This window comes from Hevea brasiliensis, chromosome 2, assembly GCF_030052815.1.
Source record: "Hevea brasiliensis isolate MT/VB/25A 57/8 chromosome 2, ASM3005281v1, whole genome shotgun sequence".
NCBI classification, from domain to species: Eukaryota; Viridiplantae; Streptophyta; class Magnoliopsida; order Malpighiales; family Euphorbiaceae; genus Hevea; species Hevea brasiliensis.
In genome coordinates, this window is record NC_079494.1 from 9,011,402 (window position 1) to 9,037,465 (window position 26,064).

At 36.1% G+C, this 26,064-nt stretch overlaps 1 protein-coding gene and 1 pseudogene across 8 annotated transcripts; one reads left to right on the plus strand and one right to left on the minus strand.

Moving 5' to 3' along the window:
• Positions 1-4,886: 4,886 nt before the first annotated feature.
• On the minus strand, positions 4,887-22,581 carry LOC110649592 (protein MRG2). 8 transcript variants are annotated; one of them, XM_021804215.2, is made up of 12 exons: positions 22,501-22,581; positions 22,224-22,412; positions 21,582-21,635; positions 21,383-21,396; positions 20,503-20,642; positions 7,634-7,674; positions 7,350-7,454; positions 6,818-6,897; positions 6,299-6,468; positions 5,648-5,732; positions 5,194-5,298; positions 4,887-5,095 (listed from the first exon to the last, which is right to left on the minus strand). In XM_021804215.2, the coding sequence occupies exons 1-12, from the start codon at positions 22,501-22,503 to the stop codon at positions 5,041-5,043; spliced, it is 1,041 nt and encodes a 346-aa protein (XP_021659907.2). In that variant the 5' UTR covers positions 22,504-22,581; the 3' UTR covers positions 4,887-5,040. The 8 variants fall into 8 exon arrangements, with proteins under 8 accessions (XP_021659907.2, XP_057989782.1, XP_057989792.1 ...); XM_058133792.1 differs by having other exon boundaries at positions 4,932-5,095; positions 5,194-5,284; positions 22,501-22,571; XM_058133799.1 differs by having other exon boundaries at positions 4,887-5,298; positions 7,425-7,454.
• Positions 10,012-11,435, plus strand: LOC131172603 (uncharacterized; annotated as a pseudogene).
• Positions 22,582-26,064: the final 3,483 nt, after the last annotated feature.

The following is a 26,064-nucleotide window of genomic DNA, read 5'->3' on the forward strand; positions in this document are numbered from 1 at the left end:
CATCATACTCTATTTATGAAACACTGTAGAAGTAAGATAATATTACTTATTATTTATGTTGATAACATAGTTGTAACAGGAGATAATAAGGAGGAAATTACTCATCTAAAGAAACTCTTAGCTCAGGAGTTTGAGATTAAAGATTTGGGTAAATTAAGATACTTCCTTGGGATAAAGGTTGCTAAATCAAACAAAGGAATCTTCAGTTCTCAAAGCAAGTATATTTTAGATCTCCTAGAAGAAACAGGAATTTTGGGCTGTAAACCTACAAAATCGCCTATTGAAACTAATCACAGATTATCAGCAAGAGTTAGGGAATTAGTTGAATTAGGGAGATATTGGAGCTTGGTTAGGAGATTGATTTATCTCTCACACACTAGACTTGACATAGCTTATGCGGTGAGTCTAGTAAGCCAGCATATGCGTGATTCTAGAGAATTTTACTTAGAAGCTGTTTTCGGTATTTTGAGATATCTAAAATTTGCATCTGGAAAACGACTTCTTTTGTCAAGGCATAGCCATTTTCAGATAAAAGCCTTCACAAATGCAGATTAGACTAGATTTCTTGATAATAGGAGGTCTACAATGGCTTTTTGTACCTTTGTTAGTGGTAACCTAGTCACTTGGAAAAGTAAAAAGTAAAATGTGATAGCTAGATCTAGTGCAGAAGCAGAATACAGGGCCATGGCACAACGTATTTGTGAGCTATTATGGTTACAGAAATTGATGGAAGAAATGCTATTGAAAATCAACAGTTTATCCTTATTGTGTGATAACAAGGCTGCCATCAACATAGCACACAATCCAGTCTAACATGATCGGACTAAGCATATAAAGATCGATCGACCTTCATAAAGGAGAAAATAATGGATGGAATTTTGAGTGTCTCTCGTGTGTCTTCAAAGGAACAATTGGCCGACGTGTTTATAAAGACCTTAAGTAGTAATTTGTTTCATACTCTAGTTTACAAGTTGGGCATGTGTGACATACATCAACCAACTTGAGGAAGAGTGTTGGAATCCCTAATTTATTGTGGTAGCAAATATTTAGGATCTTGTTTGATTATTCTTTCCTATTTATCTTAATTTCCTTATTAGGGTAAATCACTTGTATAAATAGGAGCATGTACAAAGAATTTTACATAGGAAAAACACAGAGATTTCTCTCGTTGGTTTCAACACTAAAAATTATATACTATTTTTTAATTAAAATAAAAAATAAGACCATACAAGAATGCAACCCATAAATTCAAAAATAAAACATAGAATTCACAATTAAAACCAAAAATTCTTCTACTTTATCTCTTCTCACAAATTTAATGAGTAAGATTGTGGGAAAAAAAGCATCAATATATTCAAAGCAACGACATCCTACGGCAAGCTCCCTTTTAGTGGATGGTAATGGGTCTACCAATTCTATTCCCATGGCGATTTAGCAAACAAGTGTAACCCAATAATTAAAATCAAGAACACTTAACCAAAGCAAACCCATAAATCCAAACACAAAATACCCTAACTCAACAATTAGGGTATCCAACAACTTAAGAACCCAAACATTAAAATCCAACAACTTAAGAACACAACCCTACAAATCGGCACCCCTACAATGGTGACGCTGGATCTCTTGCCAACTTAAGAAATGGCATGCTTCACAACTTTTACTAGCAAAAAAAGAAAAAAAAAATCTGATTGTTAGAAGAGAGAATACAAGTAATGAAGGAAAGGATTGTATATTTGTCTGTGTATTTGTCTGTATATTTATTTACAGAGATATTACATCTATTTATACATGAGAATATGAGCTAATTTAGAAATATGAGCTAATTTAGACAAGAATAATAATTGCTATAATTATGCTATAAATCTTCTATAATCATATTAATTACTGTAATTATGCTAATTGCTATAATTATGCTAACACCCCCCCTCAAACTCAAGGTAGTAGCGCATGTGCCAACTTGAGTTTGCTTAAGAGATCCTGAAAGCGAGTGGGATGATGCGTTTTGGTGAATATATCAGCGGTTTGGCTGATAGAGGAGACAGGAATCAAACTGAACGGGTAGAACGACGAAGAGTAGTGCTAGGAGCAGATGCGGCGCAGTCTTTGGATCAACAATCGTGCGATTCAACGAGACAGTAAATCGACGGGTAGAACTACGAAGAGTAGTGCTAAGAGCAGATGCAGCGCAATCGGATCAACAATCGTGCATTCAACAGAGCAGTAAATTGGACGGGTAGAACTCCGAAGAGTAGTGGTAGGAGCTGATGCAGTGCGATTCGGATCAACAAGCGTGCAGATTCAACAGAGGCGATTAACCGACGGGTAGAACTACGAAGAGTAGTGCTAGGAGCGCAGTCTTGGATCAACAAATCGTGCAGATTCAACGAGGCGATTAAACCGACGGGTAGAACGACGAAGAGTAGTTGGACTAAAATTGAGCAAATCACAATCACCGGATCGATTTGGAAACGGCACTTTGGTATAATAACAGAAATAAAAGAATGAACCAGAACATGTTGTAGAGAGAGAAGAGAGACCCCAGAAACTATAAATAAAAGCTTTACAGCTCTGATACCATGTTAGAAGAGAGAATACAAGTAATGAAGGAAAGGATTGTATATTTGTCTGTGTATTTGTCTGTATATTTATTTACAGAGATATTACATCTATTTATACATGAGAATATGAGCTAATTTAGAAATATGAGCTAATTTAGACAAGAATAATAATTGCTATAATTATGCTATAAATCTTCTATAATCATATTAATTACTGTAATTATGCTAATTGCTATAATTATGCTAACACTGATGATAAATCCAGTGAGTGCTGGTAAAGAACGCGAGCAAATTTAAGCTCTTTGAGCGAACCAATCTTCTACACTGATCGCTTTGTGCAGACCCAACAAGAAAATTCTCATAGCTAGATCTCTCGCAAACCCAATCAAATGTGAAGCTAGCGGCGACGCTTGCAGCTGTTGTGGTGGTGTCTTGGTTTGTGTCGACTTGCATGTTGCCGTGATCAAGTCGAGCAGCGCTGTAAATCTCCGGAAAGTTATGGACTGGAGAATCTAGTTACTTGGATTTGCAAGGACAAAAATATAGGGAAACTGCAATTTTTTTTAATTAATTTATTTTTATTATAATTATTTAAAAATAAGAAAAATTAATATTTTATTATTAAAAAATAGAAATATTATTATTTTATTTTTCATTGAAAAGTTGGACTTATTTGAGCTTAAATAGAACGTTGTGAGTTAATTGACTAAAATTTAAAATTGACGTATTTGAACCTTCACTAAAAGTCAAGGGGACTATTTGAACTTTATTTTCTAATTTTTTTTTCTTTTCCTACGGTTTGGCATAAATTATTTGAGTTGTTGAGCAATAATTGATAAATATAGTTAAGAGTCTAATCACTCAATTTTTTTTCTTGGTTAAGAGGGAGAAAGTCTCTCTCGGGTTTCTCTAGTTTCTGTTGCTCTTAGTTTTGCTGAGTTTGGTTCTGTTGGCTTCTCCTGCCTTTGGGCAGGGGAGGGCTTTAATTTTGGCTCTCTGACCTGGATTTGATCAGGGATAGCCTCCCTCGCTGGGTTTGTTGTAAATTGTTGCTGTTTTGTACTTGTAGGGTTGCATGCAGGTCGATCTTTAAAGAAAGGCCCTTAAAACTGTTCCTATGTGCTAGGTTTCATTTCTAGTCAAAGAATTGCCGACGGATAGACTCATAGAGTAAAGCTACGCTTTGAGGTATGGTTACTCTTATCTCTCTTATCTGCTGGCTCTATGCGGTGGATGAACTTTTATTGCACCCGCCGTTTTCTCAACTGGATGATCTATTTCTATATCACAACTGGAAAGGTCATTCTGTTGCCTTTATGCCAGAAATAGCCTTATGGCAGCACCCTTCATCATTATTAAGGTAGATAAATTTTAACAACCGTCTCTGAACTTATATAATTGTAACACTACAGCCCTTTAACTTTAAAATATAATATAAAATTCCCTAAACTTTCAAATTTTGCACAATAAAATTTCTCTGACTTTCAATTACTGATTTTTTAGTTACAAACTGATGTAAATAGCTCCCGCATAGCACTTAGTCAACATTTTTCTCTTATCTCTTATGCAAAGTATAAAATTATTCTCTTTACGCATGAAAAATTATTCTGTTTATAGAGAGAAAAATGATTCAATTTACACATGACTTAAGAGAGAAAAGAAAAATACTAACTAAGCTTCATACTAGAACTGTCTAAGTCAATATCTAACTGAAAAACTGGTAATTAGATGTTAGATGAATTTAGTGTGCAAAATTTAAAAGTTGATTGGGTTTTATGTTAAATTTTTAAATTGAGGAATTGTAATATTACAACTAGATAAATTCAGAGACAGTTGTCAAAATTTATCCTTAAGAAGGTTCCATTGATCAGCGGAGGTGATATGTGGTAAAGGGCGTCTGTAATTTGTTCGATGCTGACGTTTTCCTAGTGGTTTTGGTCTCGACTTAGTGCCTTTTAGTGGCAACAATCAGTAACCGACGAGAGGCTTTTGTTTTCCTTCTCAATAATCTTAGGGTTTCTAAATTGAGCGTGTTTGATTTGTGGGCTTCGTTATATGGGTTTTGAGTTGTTTCTTTTCTGGGTGGTTGCTATATTTTCATTATAAGCCTCTTTTTCCTCCAGCTTTTTAAACCCAATTTGTAAACTTGCTCTGATGAGCTTTATTTTTATTTTATTTTTTGTAAGTCCCTTATGGACTTTTAATGCAATGATCCATTTAAAAAAAATTGATAAATATAGTTGACCTGGTACTCTATGGAACAAAAGCACCTTGTAAAAGTCCAGATTATGATAATCCAACATTGTCCCCTAAGAAAAAGAGCAATCCTTCAAGCATAAACCAGATGGCAAACCTTATATGGGAGAAGAGAAATAAAAGGAAACGAGCAACAGAAAAGCTTTGAAAAGCTCTAGTTTGGCAATTTACAATTCCTATTGTAGCTTTTCTTCATGGTTTCAACAATCAACTATTTGGTTCTCACTCAAAAAGATTTTAAGGTGCATGGCAAATCGTACTGAATTCCAAATTTCTTTGACCTAGAAAGGAGATCGATCGAAATGATTAGAGGAAATATGCCTAAAGATGTAAGTCTATGGTATATATTATGTGCAAACTCCTGCCTTTACAATACCACCTAATCATCTTGTCTGGTCGTGCTTGTTTCAGTATCTTCCAGTACATGGTAAGTAGATAGGAAAAATGCACTCTGATTTTTCTGCAGAAACCTGCATAAGAGCGGCTATAACAAATCAACAGAATGACATTATTAGAACACATAAAATAAATTAAACATACTATTGTTTAAAAATGGACTTCCTCAACATGAAAAAATCTCTCCTTACACTTGAAGAATTATGAAAAATCTAATTAAGTGAAAAGTTGGTGCACACATAAAAAAAGGCAACCTCAAAAGCATTTTAGCTCCCTGGATGATTTCTTCCTTTTTACTTTTAATTTTTTGCCTTTCCCCCCTCATTTGCTTGCCAGAACAGCAATTATCCCAAGTAAATCTTTAATTATTTGTACTTATTAAGATCAAAATGCAGATCTAACAAAAGGATTATTCATAATCAGAGTCTAAGTCATACTTGAGAAAGTCAACTAATTTTTGCTGCAACTCGTTCAGTGTATCGTCTTCAATGTTTGCATATGCTAATAACTCCGGCAACTTAACTGCAAGCACCAGAAAAATGCCTTTAGCAGAGAAGTTGCTATAGATCTTTAATAATATGCATTTGTTTCTAACTACTACACTAAATCATCTTCAAAAGGACACAACTCTCGATCTAATCCAATTGTAGTAATGACCGAAATGAAATGAAAGTCACCATCCTAGATTAAACCAGAAAGCAGCCATCCTAAATTAACCCATTTTCTAATTTAAAATAAAAAGACAATATATTACAGCCCATAATGGCACATTCCTAATAATTGCTTTACTAAGATGACCAAATCCACCATCTTATAACTTGAGAAAATAAAGGGTAAATCCACCAAAAATATCCTCATTGCAATTGGGATAAAAAATCTGGCACACAAAATATCAACAAGTACTTCTATAGATACTTCTATAGTAAGAAGCATCCAGTGACATCAATGTTACTCATAACCGGACACTACATTTTTACCCCAATAAAAAATTTATAAGCAGCTGACTGTTTGTGGAACATGTACAAAGGACACATGATAAAGCTTTTTCAATGCTAACTATTATTGTATCTCACCAAAGAAGAACATACCAAACAGGCGTAATAGATGCTCAGCACCATATACAGTTGAGGAAGAGACATCATCTTTAATTGCTTCGGCATATTGTTTGCGCTCATTTTTGTACAGAAGCATCACTGGTAATGCCTTATTGAAGTAAGAACATAAACCTTTTGTAATTTCTCCAACTGCTTCAGATATCCTAAATCCACCAAATCACAGAACATCAGCAATACATATCTTCAAGTATGTGAATTCAAGGATATTTTTCTTATTATTCTTCCAGACAATCAAAATAATCAGAAAATTTAGCTGTTTCAACTCAAGGCCAGGCCAACTTTTTAAGCTATTATATAAAGTTAATAGGAAATTTAACAGAAGGAAACCTTATTTCTTAAAAAGAAAAAAGTAATAATGGTGATAGAAAGGATGGGGAAACATTTGTATCTGATCAGTCCAAAAGTTGGTGTCTGCCAAAATTCTATAACTCAAAATTAGCAACCAAGAAGGAAAATATTAAAAGTTAATACAAGGGCCGGGTAAGAACTTACGAGCCATCTTTCTTTAGTCTATAATCAAGATATTTCTTCATGATGTCATCCACATTAGGGTTACGAGGAAGTTTAACAAGCTGACCGAAAAGGAATACATTAAAACAATGAAATCAGTCATGTACAGTACTTGAAGGTAATTGTTTAATTAAACACAAACAAAAATAAGCACTATAAATATTGCAATGATAATGAACCAATTCATCCTTGTTTATTTAGAATATGAATAATACATCAGCTTTGTAGTCAATTAGAACAGCAAGAATAAAGAAAAAAACAAAAATATAAATTACATGCCCACCATTTGGCTCAAATTTTATTTCTGTTCATTGCGTCTTATATATTCAGACTGTTAATATCACACTGAAAGTAATTAAAAGGATATATAACAATGTTACCCGATTTGATACTCAAGCTCACACACAATTGAGATACATGCAACAGGATAATACAAGAAGGTGGTGAAAACTAAATAGCAAAATGAATCAAATTGTAATATAGCACTGCTATACACACACACACACACAATTACCTTGCCCAGATGAGTGATAAATTCACAATCATCAACAAGTTGCTTCTTAAGCATTGGCGGAATTTGGAGACTCACCAGCTTTTCCAAGGGTACAACATCTTTTTCCTAACAGTTGGAAACAACAAACTAAGCAAAGAGATGCCAAATTGTGAATACAAAACCTCTTTAAAAACACCAAGATTAAAGAAAATTGTCTGATTATTTGCATTTTACATTCATGGGATATGTATTGATTGAAATCAGCACTCTAAGAGGGCGTTAGGTGGAGATTCGCTAGATTTTACCTTATTGAAAGAGTTATTTTTCCTCCTCTTGCTCCTTGCAACTGCATATGTCCCATAATAACTTTAATACCAATTCAAAGAGCGCAGAAAAGGTATTGGGCATATTAACTATTAAAAGTTTTGACATGTAAGATTAGAAATAATGAAAGCTCTCCAGTGCAATGAGGATTCAATAATGGAATCAAAATAAGGCGATTTTCCCCTTCTTTGCAGGGTCAACCCTTAGACCTTTACAAACTTCAGCTAAAGTTCAACAATGGGTTCGTTTAATAAATTATAAATATTGCTTAATAAAATATTCAAATGGCAAGTCAAGAACACCATAAATAGCTGAAGATCTTAACTAGGCTTGAGCAGTTTTCAGATTAAACTGAAAAACTGAACCAATTCTGTTCAATTGGTTTGGAATTTTAGGGAATACCAAATTTCGGTTCGGTTAATTTTTTTTGTGGGCAAACACCCCCCCCCCCTCTCTTTCTCTTTCTCTTTTTTGGGCCTCTGTTTCAAGGTCCAGCCCAGCCCTTTTCCCCTCAGCTCTCTTACTCAACTCAACTCAACTCAACTCAACTAAGCCTTTATTTCAAAAATTTGGGGTCGGCTATATGGATTCTCTTTCTCCATTCTAAACGATTTTAAGTTAAGTCCTCGCAATGTGTAATGCTTTTAAGTCATGTTGTACTACTCTCATCCAAGTCAGTTTAGGTCTACTCCTACTTTTCTTTCTATCCTTTAACCTAATGTGTTCTACTTGTCTAACTGGAGCCTCTGTACGTCTACGCTTCACATGACCAAACCATCTCAATCTCCCTTCTCTCAACTTATCCTCAATTGACACCACTCCTACCTTTTCTCTAATACTCTCATTACGGACTTTATCTAGTCTAGTATGGCCACTCATCCACCTTTAACATTTTCACATCCGCAACTCTTATCTTAGACACATACGACTCCTTCAGTACTCAACACTCACTACCATATAACATGGCCAGTCGTATGGCTGTACGGTAAAATTTTTCTTTCAATTTATTGAAAATTTTGCGATCACATAAAACTCCAGTGGCACGTCTCCATTTCAACCATCCGGCTTTAATACTATGACTAACATCCTCCTCACATCCCCCATCTACTTGAAGGATTGAGCCGGGATATTTAAAGTGATTACTTTGGGGCAGTACTACTCCATCCAAACTAACTATTTCCCTATCACCAGTTCGGCCTTCACAAAACTTGCAATGCATGTATTCTGTCTTCATTCTACTTAACTTAAAGCCCTTTGACTCTAGAGTGTTTCTCCAAAACTCTAGCTTTCAATTGACTCCTTCTCGTGTCTCATCTATAAGAACTATATCATCCGCAAACATCAAGCACCAAGGGATACTCTCTTGTATATGTTTCGTCAATTCATCTAAAACTAATGTAAAAAGGTAAGGGCTTACAGCTGAACCTTAGTGTAATCCAACTGAGATAGGAAAATCTCGTGTCCCCTCCCACTGTGCGCACAATAATAGTTGCTCCTTCATACATATCCTTCAACACTTGTATGTAACTAATAGATACCCTATTTTGTTCTAACACTCTCTATAAGATATCTCTTGGAACACTATCATAAGCCTTCTCCAAATCGATAAAAACCATATGTAGATCTTTCTTCACATCTCTATATTTCTCCATCAAGCTTCTAATGAGAAAGATCACTTCCATAGTTGAACGACCGGGCATGAAGCCAAATTGATTGGGAGAGATAGAAGTGTCCTGACGTAGTCTATGTTCCACAACTCTCTCCCACAACTTCATAGTATGGCTCATGAGTTTAATTCCCCTATAGTTTGAGCAACTCTGTATATCTCCCTTATTTTTAAAAATAGATACTAAAATACTCATCCTCCATTCATCAGCCATTTTCTTTGAGTTTAGAATCTTATTAAACAATTTTGTTAACTATGCCACTCCCACATCTCCTAAACACTTTCACACTTCAATTGGTATTCCATTAGGTCCACAGGCTTTACCTACTTTCATTCTCTTAAGTGCTTCCTTTACTTCTTGTTATGGAAAGTCAATCACTATGTTATGGAAAATCAATCACTATATTATTTCTCTGTATATTCTGTATTCTGTATTCCTATTTAGGATTTTTTCCTAATTAGTAGAACACAATTATAGAAATTAATTGTATATATATACCCATGTACAGATTAATTGAAATTAATGAGAATTATCTCTTTCTACATGGTATCAGAGCAGGTCATTAATCTAGGGTGACTATTTGTTCTCACTACCCAGCTCAGGGCCGTTTCAACCCCGATCAACATCGCCGGCGTCGCCTCAACCCCCTCATTCCACCACTGTGTCGTTGTTCGATCCAAAGATACCATTAAAGGACTTCTGAGGTTTGGCTCTAAGATCCTATTTCGGTATTTGCTTGATTTGTGATTTTGGGTTATTTTGCTGCTATAAGCACTTTGGATTAGCGTTTCGGTTAGTTTTCTTTGTCTCAACAAATGGCAGACAATAAGAATGTTATTTCTGATGTGATTCCGGTGATGGCTAAGATCACGGAACACAAACTTAATGGTTCGAATTACCTGGAGTGGAGTAAGACTGTTAGGGTCTATTTGCGTAGCATTGATAAGGATGATCACCTTACTAAAGATCCACCCACTGATGATACACGACAAACTTGGCTAAGGGAGGATGCTCGGTTATTTTTGCAGCTTCGGAACTCGATTCATAGTGAGGTAATTAGTTTAATTAATCACTGTGAATTTGTTAAGGAATTGATGAATTATTTAGATTTTCTGTATTCTGGTAAAGGGAATATCTCCCGTATTTATGATGTTTGTAAGGCATTCTACCGTGCTGAGAAAGAGGATAAGTAAGTCTCTCACGGCTTATTTTATGGATTTTAAACGGGTATATGAGGAACTTAATGTATTGTTGCCTTTTAGTCCTGATGTGAAAGTTCAGCAGGCCCAACGGGAGCAACTGGCTGTTATGAGTTTTTATGTAGGCCTTCCTTCAGAGTATGAGACTGCTAAATCTCAGATTCTCTCTAGTTCTGAAATTTCCTCTTTGCATGAAACGTTCACACGGGTCCTTCGTACAGAGAGTACTCAATCTTCACAGCCTGCCAGTAGTGCTCTTATTAGCCGTAATCCAAATGGATAACAGGGTAATAGAAGAGGAAGTAGAGGAGGAATTACAGGCATCAGAAGTAATCAGCGTAATGGAGAGGCTAATTCTAATCAGGACTCAAGAGGAGTCATTTGTTATTATTGCCATGAGCCTGGCCATACAAAATATAATTGTCCGCAACTTCAGAGAAAAAATCAGCGATCACAGATGGCAAATATGGCAGCAGAGAATTCTACAGTATCTTCCTCTGAGAAAACTATTTTGGTATCTGCAGAGAATTTTGCACAATTTTCCCAGTATCAGGCATCTCTAAAGCCTACCAGTTCCCCTGTCACTGCGATCGCTGAGTCAGGTAAATCCACTACATGCCTTGTGTCTTCTTCATCCAAATGGGTTATTGATTCTGGTGCGACAGATCATATGACAGGTAATTCTAGTCTTCTATCTGCTTTTCAGTCTAATCTCACTTCCTCTACTATTACTTTAGCTGATGGTTCTACTTCTTGTGTCATGGGTTTTGGAACTGCGAACCCGACTTCGTCAATTTCTTTGTCTTCTGTTTTGTGTCTATCAAAATTCTCTTTTAATCTACTTTCTGTTAGTAAACTTACTCGTACCTTAAATTGTTCTGTTTCCTTTTTTCCTGACCAGTGTTTGTTTCAGGATCTTACGAGAAAGCAAATTATTGGTAGAGGCCGCGAGTCAGGTGGTCTCTACATTCTGGAAAATCATGTACCGCGGTCGCTTATTTGCTCCAGTACCTTAACACCTCTTGAAGCTCATTGTAGATTGGGTCATCCTTCTTTGTCTACCATGAAGAAGCTGTGTCCTCAATTTCAGTCTTTATCAGTACTAGAATGTGAGTCGTGTCAATTTGCAAAACATCATCGGTTGCCTTCTGTGTCTAGAGTCAATAAACGGGCTTCATCCCCTTTTGAGTTAGTTCATTCTGATGTTTGGGGTCCTTGTTCTGTTACATCTAAAACTGGATTTCGTTATTTTGTTACTTTTATTGATGATTACTCTCGTGTTACCTGGTTATATTTAATGAAGAATCGTTTTGAATTGTTTTCTATCTTTTGTGCCTTTTGTAATGAAATCAAAACTCAATTTAATATTTCTGTGCGCATATTAAGAAGTGACAATGCCAAAGAATACTTTTCAGCACAATTTCAGCCTTATATGACACAAAATGACATTCTTCATCAGTCTTCCTGTGTGGATACCCCATCCCAAAATGGCATGGCCGAAAGAAAAAATCGTCATCTTCTTGAGGTAACTCGTGCTCTTCTTTTTCAGATGAAAGTACCTAAACATTTTTGGGCGGATACAGTTTCTACGGCATGTTTTTTGATCAATTGTATGCCGTCTTCTGTCCTTAATGGGGATATTCCTTATACTACTTTGTTTCCTACAAAACCTTTGTTCCCTATTGAACCCCGTATTTTTTGTTGTACCTGTTTTGTGCGTGATGTTCGTCCACATGTTACTAAATTGGATCCAAAATCTCTCAAATGTGTCTTCCTTGGATACTCCCGGCTCCAAAAAGGGTACCGTTGTTTCTCTCCTACTCTTAATCGTTATCTTGTTTCTGCAGATGTCACATTTTTTGAGTCCACTCCATTTTTTCCTCCATCATCTGTGTATGAGAGTCAGGGGGAGGAGGATGATCTCTTAATATATACTGTCCAACCAATGTCTAGTTCTCTCTCACAGCCTGTTCCTTCTGTCTCTAGACCTACTCGACCTCCCGTTGTTCATGTTTATTCCAGGAGATTGGAGATTCCTAACTCAGATCCTCCACCAGCTACTTCGTTGGGAGATCCTGTACCTCATACTGATCATGATTCTGATCTAGACTTACCCATTGCTCTTCGTAAAGGTAAACGTTCATGTACTTACCCTATCTCTTCTTTTGTTTCTTATAATCAATTGTCTTCTTATTCTCGGTGTTTTGTTACTTCTTTAGACTCTGTTCCTATCCCTAATACTGTTGATGAGGCATTGTCTCATCCTGGCTGGTGTGCTGCTATGAAAGAGGAAATGGAGGCTTTAGATGCTAATGGTACATGGGAACTATTACCTTTGCCCACTGGTAAGAAAGCTATTGGTTGCAAATGGGTATTCTGATGAAAGGTAAATCCTGATGGTTCTGTGGCTAGGTTAAAAGCACGCCTTGTAGCAAAAGGATATGCTCAGACATATGGGGTTGATTACTCTGATACTTTTTCTCCTGTAGCTAAACTTACTTCTATTCGCTTGTTTATCTCTTTAGCAGCTACATATGATTGGCCCCTGCATCAATTGGATATCAAGAATGCTTTCCTTCATGGTGATCTTCAGGAGGAGGTGTATATGGAGCAACCACCTGGGTTTGTTGCTCAGGGGGAGTTGCGTAAAGTTTGTAGGCTTCGGAAGTCTCTCTATGGCTTGAAACAAAGTCCTAGGGCATGGTTTGGGAGATTCAGTGAAGCAGTACAGGAATTTGGTATGCAAAAGAGTAAGTGTGATCACTCAGTATTTTATAGGCAATCTGAGGCTGGTCTAATTCTCTTGGTAGTCTATGTGGATGACATTGTCATCACTAGGAATGACTCTGCAGGTATTTCATCTCTTAAAACCTTCCTCCAAACTCAGTTTCAGACCAAAGACTTGGGATTGTTAAAGTATTTCTTGGGTATCGAAGTTATGAGAAGTAAGAAGGGTATTTTCTTGTCTCAAAGAAAATATGTCCTCGATCTATTGACAGAGACAGGAAAATTAGGTGCTAAGCCTTGTAGCGCACCAATGACTCCAACTTTACAACTGTTAGCAGGGGATAGTGAGTTGTTTGAAGATCCAGAGAGATACAGGAGATTGGTAGGAAAATTGAACTACCTTACAGTCACTCGTCCTGACATTGCTTATGCCGTTAGTGTGGTAAGTCAGTTTATGTCTTCCCCAACTATTGCTCATTGGGAAGCCTTGGAATAAATCTTGTGTTATCTGAAGGGCGCTCCAGGAAGAGGTTTACTATATGGTAATCATGGGCATTTGAATGTTGAATGTTTTTCAGATGCCAACTGGGCTGGATCTAAGGTTGACAGGAGGTCAACTACTGGATATTGCGTTTTTATTGGAGGAAATTTGGTGTCTTGGAGAAGCAAGAAGCAGAGTGTAGTTTCTCGATCTAATGCTAAATCCGAATACAGAGCCATGGCACAATCAGTATGTGAGGTAATGTGGATACTTCAATTACTAGATGAGACAGGTTTTAAGACCTCCCTGCCTGCGAAATTGTGGTGTGATAATCAAACTGCTCTTCATATTGCTTCTAATCCGGTGTTTCATGAGCGGACCAAATATATTGAGATTGATTGTCACTTTATTCGTGAAAAGATTCAACAACAGATCATCTCGATAGGACACATCAAAACTGGAGAGCAGTTAGGAGATATTTTCACAAAAGCTCTGAATGGAGCTAGGATTGACTACATTTGTAACAAGTTGGGCATGATTAACATCTATGCTCCAACTTGAGGGGGAGTGTTATGGAAAGTCAATCACTATGTTATGGAAAATCAATCACTATATTATTTCTTTGTATATTCTGTATTCTGTATTCCTATTTATGATTTCTTATTTAGGATTTCTTCCTAATTAGTAGAACACAATTATAGGAATCAATTGTATATATATACCCATGTACAGATTAATTGAAATCAATGAGAATTATCTCTTTCTACACTTCTAAAGATCTAATCCTTCTAGTATAATTCACATTCTTTTCTATTACTATGTAGTCTATATTCCCGCTATTACCACTTTGACTATCATTAAAGAGATCATTAAAATAATTTCTCCATCTTTCTTTAATGTCCTCGTCTTTCACTAATACTTTTTCTTCTTTATCCTTAATGCACCTAACTTGATTGAGATCTTGACATTTCTTTTCTCTCCTCCTTGCTAATCTATAAATATCTTTCTCCCTTTCTTTAGTTTCAAGTTTCTCATATAACTTTTCAAAAGCCTGCGCTCTTGCTTGACTAACTACCTTTTTTGCCACTTTCTTTACTATCTTGTACTGTTCATATGCCTCATTATTATCACATTTAGGTAATTTCTTATACCATTCTCTGTTTCTCTTCACTGCCTTTTGTACTTCTTCATTCCACCACCATCTCTCTTTTGAGGGTGGTCCATGTCCTCTAGACTCTCCAAGTACTTTTCTGGCTGCTTCTCTAATCTTTGATGCCATATATATCCACATACCATTGGCATCCACATCCAGCTTCCATACTTCGAACTCGAGAAGCTCATTTTTGAACTTCAGTTGCTTTACTCCTTTGAACTCCCACCACTTTGTTCGAGCTATACTATTTCTTCTAATCTTACTTGAATTGTTCTTAAACTTGACATCCAATACCACCAACCGATGCTGACTTGTTAAAGTCTTTCCCGGAATGACCTTACAATCCTTGTCGGGAATTTGGGATTGTCAGGCATGGTAAGCAATGTTGTGTTTATCTAAAAATGACAAAGTTTGGGGATTTTCAAAACCAACAATTTCGAACCGAAGTGAACTGAATCAATTTGACTTAGTTCCTCTCTCAGTTTGATTACTATTAAGGGTGTCCAATCAGTCAGTTCGATTCTGAACTGAACCGAACCAAAACGAAAAAACCGAAATACTAAAATCCTAAAAAATAAAAACCGAATCGAATTGAAATTATAAAATCGAATTCGTTGGTTTTGAACAGAAAGCACAAGCAGAATGCCCAACGCATGAAGATAAAGCACAACTTGATTATTTTAACATTGTAAAAAATGTTTTCTTCCTAAAGAACAAAGTACAATAAGAAAACTTGGTTGATGCCAAAGTAGAATGATGTGAATTGTTGAGCACCACAAATCGCTAAGGTAGCACCACGTGAGAATAAGCCACCTAAGTAGAATTCACTATTGAAAATCGGCTTGTAATGGGAGGGTGCCTAGGGACTTATTAACCTCTTACTAAGACTGTTCCTTAGCAATGTGGGCCTAGGCCACTACTCTGTGACTTACCACTCCATGGGCCACCACTCTAGTGTCAGGTGTTTCAAGATGGGGTTGGCTCTGATATCAACTGATATGAACTGTTGAGCACCATGAATCGCTAAGGTTACACCACTTGAGAATAGGCCATCTAGGTAAAACTCACCCTTGAAAACCGGCTTGCAAAGGGAGGGTACCTAGGGATTGTTCCTTAATAATGTAAGATCGTAACACAGAAACAGTCACGAATACTCAAAACAATACATAGAACATATCCTCAAGAAAATCAAAGAGATGACACAAAACACATCCTCATAGAAAAGCATGTAAGGAGCTTATGCAGAGTTAAGAACCTTTTGAGGCCAAGAATGCAGGAAGATGCAGTATAAGAAGAAAATTCTATTTAGGAATTTTAATTATTATATAATCAGGAAATTTCAGGAGTTTTTATCATTTAGGAGTCTATCTTATTTAATATTCCTAATTAGGATAAATTAGGGTTTATTTTTCTAAATTGACTAGAGTTGTAAGCTCTAAAAATATGGCTAAATCTTATATTATTACTAACTTTTGACTATTACTGCCTTTTTATTGTTCAAAAAAAAAAAAAAAAAAGAGAGCTTCAAGAAACAAAGCACCAGTGGCATCGCCCTCCCCTTTCACTAGGACCCACCACCCTCTTGCCATCCCACCCACTTGCCATCAGCCAACCTACTGTTTTTTGCCATTGGAATCTAATTCGGAGACCTATAGCAAGAAACCGACGGGTCAGGTCAAATAACCCATTGGGTAAGAAGACAAGTTCACCAGCCTTACGATGAGCTTTTTGCACTTGATCTACTACTACCTTGCCACATTAGCTTGCCACTTCTACACCACAACACTTGCCAACACTGCCACGTCACCTGACATATTAGTGCCACATCATCACTCCTGTTACGTTAGCAAATTTCCAACAATGCCACCTTTACTAATTTTGGAGTTTTGAATTTTATTTTTGCATTCATTTTGGGTACAAATGACTCCAAACTGCTGAAATTTGATTCTCTTAAATGAGTTATGCTTCTTTAATTAGAAATCATGTTATGGAATGAAAGATTACAAGATGATATCAATGTTTCTAAGGTACAATTAGATGAGTTATGGGATAAAATTCAAGGAATATAAGCTGATATTGGTGACTATTATGAACAATTTGATGGAATATGTTATTTGATGGATTTATATGGTGATTCTAACTATGCTCCTTGTGGTTTATTTGATGAGTATCTATACATACAACTAATCTCACATTATAAAGAGAGGATTTGAAGAATGTAAGAATGAGTAGAATGAGTATCATATTTAACAGACTCATCAACAAGTTAAGGATAGAAAATTTGAAGCATGGAAAGAACAACATCTATTTCAGTTGAAAGCATAGTTGGATACAATCAAATGTATTGAAAATATAAAATCAAGAAGTCTTGAAAATGTAAGGAAACAACAAGAACAATGGCAAGAGCAGTTTGAATTCAACAAACAACTTGAGTTTGAAGATGAAATTAAGAATAAAAAGAGCAATTTGAAGATTCAAAGCTTGAAGAACTAGTTCTAGAACAAGAAGTTGATGAAGCCGATCAAGAAATGCTTGAGGAAAATATGTTAGGGAATAGAGAACATCAAGCCATAAAGACTCCAATTGAAATTGAAGAAAATCAATTTGTTGAGTATACAAGGGAATTTGAAAATTGCAATCAGTGTTGTCAAAAGCACTAGGCGCCTTTAAGGCGAGTAGGTCTCCCATTGCCTAAGGCGCTAAACACTTGCATGAGCGAAGTGAGGCACTAATTTATTCTAAAATAATAAATAATTAACTATATAATGTAAAAGAGTCTAACATAGTACACAATCAAAAAAATGCCAAATTTCCTTTTTTTTTTTTTTCCTAATTATTTTCTTCCATGGTAGCAAGAGCCTCATTAGGGTTTTTAGATATAAAGGATGACAAAAAGGAGAAGGAGGTAGCAGCTTGTCGCATGAGAAAGAAAAGAGAAAAGAGAAGAAGAAAGTAGTAAGAAACGTGTGGGAGAGTGGGAAGAGAAGTCTGACTTGATTTGAGTCTTAGGAAAAGACAACTTTTCACTTTCTCTACTTTGAACTTTATTGGAATTAGGTTGCAGGGAGCATAGGACATGTGTGGATGCCAAAAGGTGAGAAGAAATCAGATTAACTTTTCTCTCTCTCATTTTTTTTTAATTTCTCGCCTGGGGGCGCCTGGTGCTAGGCAGTGCCTAGTTGAAGGTGTCTCACCTGGAGGCTTCCCAGGTAAGGAGCCTGGATTTCGCCTCGCCTAGGCGAGCGCCTGGGCACCTTTTGACAACAGTGATTGGAATCTTGTTCTTAAGGACCTTTCAACTATAGTTATGACTGATTTTATTTGTTCAGACATTTTCAAGGATGTAAAAGAAAGTGTCAGATTTTTCTTTTTGATTTCATTGCTACCATCATTTCTCTCGATGGTAAGTCCTTGAATTTTGATGTTATCCTTAAGGTGGGTTTTCTTATACCCTGTTACATAGATCTTTTTATACTTAGAAAAATCAGATTAGATCTTAAAACTTTTTGATATGATTTATTCGGCATTCAATATCTACTTCTATGATAATTAGTTTCCCTTTGATTTAATTTCTGTTAGAAGAAAGGAATAAGATGGTCCTTTTATGAAGAATCTTCTTTTTTCTTTTTGAAAATGCCATAGCATTGCAGAATCAAACAGAAGCCCCCTGGGCATCATTACATACTATAGGAATAAGCTCACAGGGTAAATAAAACAACCTGTTACAAGGAAGAGAACCCCTGGAGCATAGTTTTGCAATATAATTAGCAGCTCTATTTGCAGCTCTCTTAACATGAACAAAAGCTATAGGAGGAACAAAGACAACAATGCTTTTAATAGCCAAATTAATGGATTTAATTTCCCACGGGAGACTAGCACCACCTTCATTCAGAGCTGAAATCACTACTTTTGAGTCAGATTCCACAATGAAGGACTGAGCACCTATATCCTTTGCTAGCTTCATTGCTTCCAATACAGCAAAAGCTTCACCTGCCAAAGGAGAGTCACACCTAAATTGCTTGGCACCACCACCTATTATCTTTCCACAAAAGTTCCTTACCACAACAACTATTGCAGCAAGATTTTTATCCGCTTGCCAAGCAATATCTGTATATTGTGTGTTCTCCTCACTTAGTTCGAGATCCTTCTGCACATCAAAACTCAAGATCGAGTTTTCTCCAACCACTGGAAAATGATGTAGTATGGGAAGAGAATTCTATTTAGGAATTTTAATTATTATAGAATTTAAAGAGTTTTTATTATTTAGGAATTATATTAATATTTTATTTAGGAAGCCTATCTTATTTAATATTTCTAATTAGAATAAATTAGGGAATATATTCCTAAATTGATTAGGGCTGAAACCTCTACAAATAAGGCTAAATCTTATATTATTACTAATTTTTGACTATGATTATTAATTGAAAATAATTCAATTGAGAAGTAATTCTCTTTTTTCTAAGGATTTGTTCCTTATTCCTCTTTGTTCTACACCAAGGAGGGAATGCATGGAGAGAGGAGATGTAAGTGGGGCCAACGCCTAGCTTTGAAAACATCCATGAACCTAGTGGTAGGTTGGAGATCAGTGGTGTAGGAATTGCAACATAGAGAATGCATAGGAAGGATGATTAAGCAGAGAGAAATTGCAAAGCAGAAAAGGCATGAGCCAACACCATTGGCTTTCGGTCTGGTTTTCGGTCGTAAACAATTTGTACTTGCTCCTAATTACTATGAAATGGAAGAAAAACTCATATTAGAAAACCAGTAAACACGTATAAGAAAAACCAAAGATTTATTTGAAAACTCAACCGTACATCACAATCCAAATTTAACATTTGTAGAGAAAAGCATGCTCTTAATTAATGTCAAGACATGAGATTGTAAGTAAGCCCTGCCAAATGTTTTTTCGACAATTATCGAGCTAAAAATAAGACCAATATCTGTACGTGTATGATCATCAGTATATGCATGCCTAGAACAATGAACTTACACAAAACAAGCATTAAATCCAAAAACAGAAAAATTAGCTTCCAGTATATCCAAGGACACGAGAATGTGAGGCCATCACATCATAGATCCAATAATTCAAATTACAATATTAATTCATCCACATTTGCTTTTAAGGAGTCTCTTTTATTTTGAGAAAGAAATAAATTTTTAAATTTTAATTAATATCTCCATCATGCTCCAATCAATTAGTCTTTACATAGACAATCAAAGAAAACACTAAAGAAATCACCTTAAATAGTATGTCTCCATCAGTCACACAGCAATCTTAAGCATAAATGTCACAGCCCATTTATACACTCCAGTTCAATATGCAAGGAGAGTTCATAGCTTTAGTTGAGTCCTCCCCCACCTCTTTTCCCAACATTTATGTTGTTCACTTGATCATTCAAGTCCAATCTCATTAGGAATTTAGGCATATGTTAGGATTTCTGCTTCTGCATAGTATGACAGTTTCTATCTATTCATTTCTAAATCAAACCAAAAACTACATTCAATAAAAAGAAAAATTATAGAAGAAATTGGCAATGTAAAATATCACATAATCATGTAAAATATAATGAGCAGATATCCAAGATTCAACATGTTCTAAATTAGGCAGAATAATCATTCTAACCGATGGAACTTTTCGGTTTAATCTGTGAAGCACGTCCTGCCTTTGTGATTTTCTCCAAGTCCTGCTTTTTGTTGAGGTATTTCTCTACATTCTCATCACTATATTTCATCAGTCGTTCCACTCCAGCCCATTCATCCCAACTGTTCGAAAAATAGAAGAGCAAGAAATGACAGCTTATCAGAGTTTGTTACTTGCAGATTAAGGCACCAAATTGGAGAAGCTTAAGTATATTCTTTTCCCAGCTGAACCTTTCAACTCCATCTCTCCAAATTCAGCTGGTCTGGTACTAATATCACCCAACATGAGTCCATAAATATCAGGCATAAGCAAATCAAGCAAGATGCAATTTTATGATGAAAATTAAATCACGTGCTGAAATACAAAGACAAAAATGCACTTCAAGCGCAAGTCATTCAAACAAAGTGAATTTCAGAAAGCATAAAAGCATATGCTGTAATAGTTTGTGAAAAGCAATGCACATTGATAATTTTATATTCATGTATATGCACTAGAAAGCTTCCTTGAGAAAACAAAAATGAAAGTGAAATATAAAATGAATGGCATCTTACAATAGAATGCATAATGGTTATTATACTCACTGGGAGCTTATATTATTAATTAAAACCATAACTAAATGTTTTTCCTCACAAAATTCAATCACTGACTCTTTGCAATGGTTGCAAAGTATCAAAATGGGATTAAAAAAAAAAAAAAACATCTCATATCCAAACTATAAAATCCAGAAAGTACTCTGAATACTGAATATGAAGTGAAACGTATAACACAATAAACAAATTGATCAAGACTTCTATAGCTTCAATATCCACCTGCCTCTCTCAAACAAAAATTAAGTTTCAGTTACATGATACATGCTACTCACTTTTTGTTCCAACCCTGCAAAACATATGAGATTATGCAATCAAAATGCTATAATAGAAGGTAATATATAAAATTCAACAAAACTTCTGAAATGAAGGTAATATCTTCCAAGCATTGCTAAGTGAAAACAAAGGCGAGGTAGAATTCCAATAAATGAGAAAAAGTAAGAAATGAAAAAAGATATCATTAGAGACACTTACAGGGTAATGAACATAATACTTCCATCTATTAAATTCGTAAACAGCTTTCATGACCTACAGAAAAAAGAGGAGAAAAGTATTTAAGGTCCACTAAACAAGAAAAACTTGCTAAAATACATGCAAGACAGACAAGCTTAAGGTTTCTTGGCAATTAGCAACTGCCCTTAAATGGTAGGTTTTCATTTTGAAGAAGCATTAGAGAAATCCGGTTCAAACAAATGTTTCTTGAGCTGCAGAAAATATGGTTGGGCATCAATTATGTATGCTCATGCTGATATTTACAAAAGCTCATCATCTTGTCCAGCCAGCCTTCCAATTTAGAAGGATGATCAGGCAACATTTGGAGATAAAGGAATTCAAGAAACGTCAAGGAAAATTGCATCCAATTGAATGAAAAAAAAAATTGCATCCAATTTAGAAGGGGTACTCAAACATTGATGATAATGGAAATTTACAAGGGATTGAAAACACAGATTAATTTTTTTTAAATTGGACAGAATGGAATCAAAATTTTGCAAGAACCAATGCCATCATCATTGGATTATAAATTAGAAATAAACAATATTTAGATTGAAATCCTCTGGGAAACAAATTAATCAAGCTCAATGCATTGTCTATTCAACTTCAATAGAAAGGAAGTACCTTGGCTGGGTAAATTTGTTGGTTGTGGAAAGCGAGGACCTTTTCACCTTCTTCATAAAGGCTAGGACATTCCTCATCGGTTTCAGTCTCGGAGTCTGAGTCGGTCTTGGTCGTGGAAACATCGGAGATTGTGGCAGAGTCGTCTTTTGAGCTTTCCATTGTGGTTAATCTGGCGACAATCAGGTTATTCTGTATTTGCGATGTTATTATTTAAGCTCATTAAAAAAAAAAAAAAAAGAATAAGCAACAGTTATTAATGGCGGTTACGCTTCATTACCATTTACTGCGATGGACATGCGAAACTGCGAATAAAAAATTCTAACCAAGGAGAAAGGACGGATAACTGTCTACTTTGGGGTGGGGGGGGGGGGGGGGTTGTGTGGTTTATCATTTCCTATTTAATCAAGTAAAACATTGTCTCTTCGAGAAATTTTATCATGCGCATGAGCTTTATTATATCAATGATGATGATTATGGTAAACCTCACGTTGATTTTATTATAATTAACAGTTAAAATATAACAAAGTGAAAAAAATTAATAAAAAAATACTGTATGTTGTGTAACTCCTGTGATCATGAAGAGCCACCGCTAATTAATTAACTATAGTTAAGCTACAATCGCAAGTGGCTAGCCGGTTAGTGGCCCGGACCAGAGTGGCCCTCTCCAGGGCTTGGGCTGTTCTTGGTCACTGCACGGGTATGAGCATTAATGAACCCTGACCTCTTCCTTCTCTACTTGGACCTCCGGTTTCAATCTCCATTATGTATAATCCATCAAAGAACATCTTAATCCCTTCCTCAATATGAATAGGGCGAGCTTCTAAGACGACGAAAGGCAATGACACACAACAAGGAGAACAATCAAGAAGCTAGACTTGAAAAATCTGCAGCCCATATTGGACAGTAAATTGCTAAGGAAACAAAATAGTGGCAGTAATGAGAGATGTTGTGTTATTGATTATTGAGAGAGTTTATACTATGGAGATAATTATTTCCTGTTGTTATTTAGTTGTTCAGTGCAATTAGAGGTAATCGATGTTCTATTTATAAAGATCACAAATCAAAGACCTGATTTGACTGGGAATTACAAAGAGGGAAACCACCTTAAAGGGCCTGCTAGCCGTCACCCCATGAGGCCGTCGAAAGGAATGACCAGCACGTCATACCAAGGAAAGGATCCATTTTATAAACTATACAACTGAAAAAGGATGAAGAATAAAAATATTTTATAATCTCTAATCTTTGTCCCAAACAATTTTCACTTACTTTTGTTGTTTTTCGAAGTGAATTGTGTAATTGCTTGCTTAATATAAATATATATGTGGTTGATATGCCAGATCTGGTTGATATATGTCCCTCAACGAGGATAAGCAGATTTAATGTTATGCTCTTTATAAATTGATAATTTGGGGGTTAGAATGATGATGCTAATCCTTTATGCGAATAAAAGGAATATTTGATATTTCACTATTTAGGGTTGCCCAAGAATAAAAGTACATAAGATGACCCTTCAGTGAATAGGTGTTGTATAATGGATTTTTGTTGGGGGTTAATTTGAATATTGAAGCTGTGATATTTTAGTTTGGATTTAATCTAAGAGAATTCAGGTAAGAACTTTCTCCCGATCTCTTGATGTATTCTGTTAAAATTTAAGCGGAAGATTTCGGGGAAGAACTCTCCCCCGATCTCCACATCTTTTATTAAGATTTTGACAGAGAATTCGGGTAAGAACTCTCCCCCGATCTCTTAGTGTTAAGAATTTAAGTTGAGAACTCGGGTAAGAACTCTCCCGTGTTAAGAATTTAAATTGAGAACTCGGGTAAGAACTCTCCCTCGATCTCCTAGTGTTATTTAAATTGAGAACTCGGGTAAGAACTCTCTCCCGATCTCTTAGTGTTAAGAATTTAAGTTGAGTACTTAGGTAAGAGCTCTCTCCCGATCTCTTAATGTATTCCGTTAAAAATTAGACTGAGTTCGGGCAAGAACTCTCCCCCGATCTCTTAATGTGTTGCGTTAAAAATTAGACTAAGTTCGGATAAGAACTCTCCCCCGATCTCTTAATGTGTTTATTAGAATGGCATTTTATAAGAACTTTGAACTAAGGATTCTGGTAAAGGGTCCTTATTGACCCCTTTTTATATGGGAATGAAGTACCAAAGGTGCAAGAAACCCGTGTAAAGCTTTTTCTAGCCTACAGGACCTTATAACTAGACAGTGGACGAAAGACCGAACTTCTTGTCGATCTTCCGCATCGCTTTTTCAGAACTCTTTGATTTGTGACATCCGATCTCTTTTTAGTCGCTCGCCCGGGATCCGAACTTATCTTAATTCCCGATCTATTGTCTTATCGATTGGGTTCGTTCCAAGGCCCGATCTTATAACTTATTTATTTGACCTAATCTTATTTCCAACCTATCCAACCTTTGCTATACCTATCTTCCTTTATTATTTTTCATTTATTCAGACCAAAAACTCTCATGTTAAAGTGCCCTTGCCTATATTCTTTAGAGTATTTACAAGTCGCCTATGACTTGAATGTCTATTCTCGAAGGGAATGAAAACTAAGTGATGATAAATGGAATTTGCGAATGAATAGAAAAAGAAGGCACAGGAAATAACTTCGGGCTTAGATAACCTATTCTGAGACTTAATGTGACTGGATATAAAAAAAACTTTAAAAGAAAACTGGAGAAAACAAACCAAGGGTATTCAACAAAATGATAGTTTAGACGCTTACCTGTGGAAAGTTGAGGAGACTGGTGAGCTGACTCCGGTATCCACAAATCTTACAGAGGTGAAAGCTGATGGCCGAAGAACTTGAGCTTACCCGAGGTAATGAGAACAGATCAGGACGAAGTTGAGCTCGGATAGTAATGCACAGATACTAGGGCGGTGGGAATGAGGCGGAGTGAAGATGGTTGCACAGGAACCGAAAATGAAAATTTCAGGATTTAGAGCTCCTTTGGATGAAATACTTTAGAAAACTAGTTTCTAAAGTTTCTCAACACTTTGAAAGCTTCGAATGACAAGTAGAAAGACTGAATCAAAGTCTAGAGTCTTTCCATGATAATACCACCTTCTTTTCCCCCTTTTATAGTGTTTCATGCAGGTATTTATAGGGAATGGGCATCCAAAATGAAGGGTCAGGATCTTATTAGGGGAAGACGGAGGGCTCAGATTCAAAAGAACATAATCTGATGTCTGAGAATTAAAGAGAATCAAAATGGAGGGTCGGGATTCCGTTCAGAATATCTGTCCTTTCTCCTCTTATTCCAACGGTCGAGGGTCTCTCCTTACAAAATGGATCCAAAGGCTGGGAATAAAAAGCATCAAATCTATCGTCTGCTTTTTGATCCGAGGGCTTCGGATCCATCCTTACGATTATGATCAACGGTGGAGATCGGGATGTACAGAGTTGCTTTAACTGTTTTGGCGTCTGGCGGCTAGGAGGGCGTCCTTGCAAATGAGATGTGTGGTGAGGATCTGATCATGCCCGCAATGCTTTAACTAACTCAGATCTGACAATGAAGAGAGTTAATTGAAAGTTCTGACCGAAAGTTTATTAACCCCTCTGCGCTCTCCGATCTCTATAGGTCGTCTCCTGTTTCTTCCGATCTTCCCATTATGACCATCCCCTTTTAAGGTCATTATTCTGATCTCTATCTCTTGCATCGGGTCCTTTCTTATTTCTTGATCTCTCTTATTCCTGATCTTTCCTCTCTATTTAACTTTCATTGGTCAAAGTTATAAATTATTCAATTACTGATGTGTCTGCTTCGGGTTCTGTATGCAATAAATGCCAAGGCCCTATATATATGTAGTAATAGGAAATCACCTTCAC

Bases quoted from the DNA above. Each gene is read 5' to 3' on its own strand.
- LOC110649592 (XM_058133778.1), bottom strand. The intron at 21,636-22,223 runs GTACTTCCTTTC...TTTTTTCTGTAG, and splicing joins AACAAATTTACCCAGCCAAG to GTCATGAAAGCTGTTTACGA. The intron at 7,675-20,502 runs GTTAGAATGATT...GGACATATGCAG, and splicing joins TAAACCGAAAAGTTCCATCG to TTGCAAGGAGCAAGAGGAGG.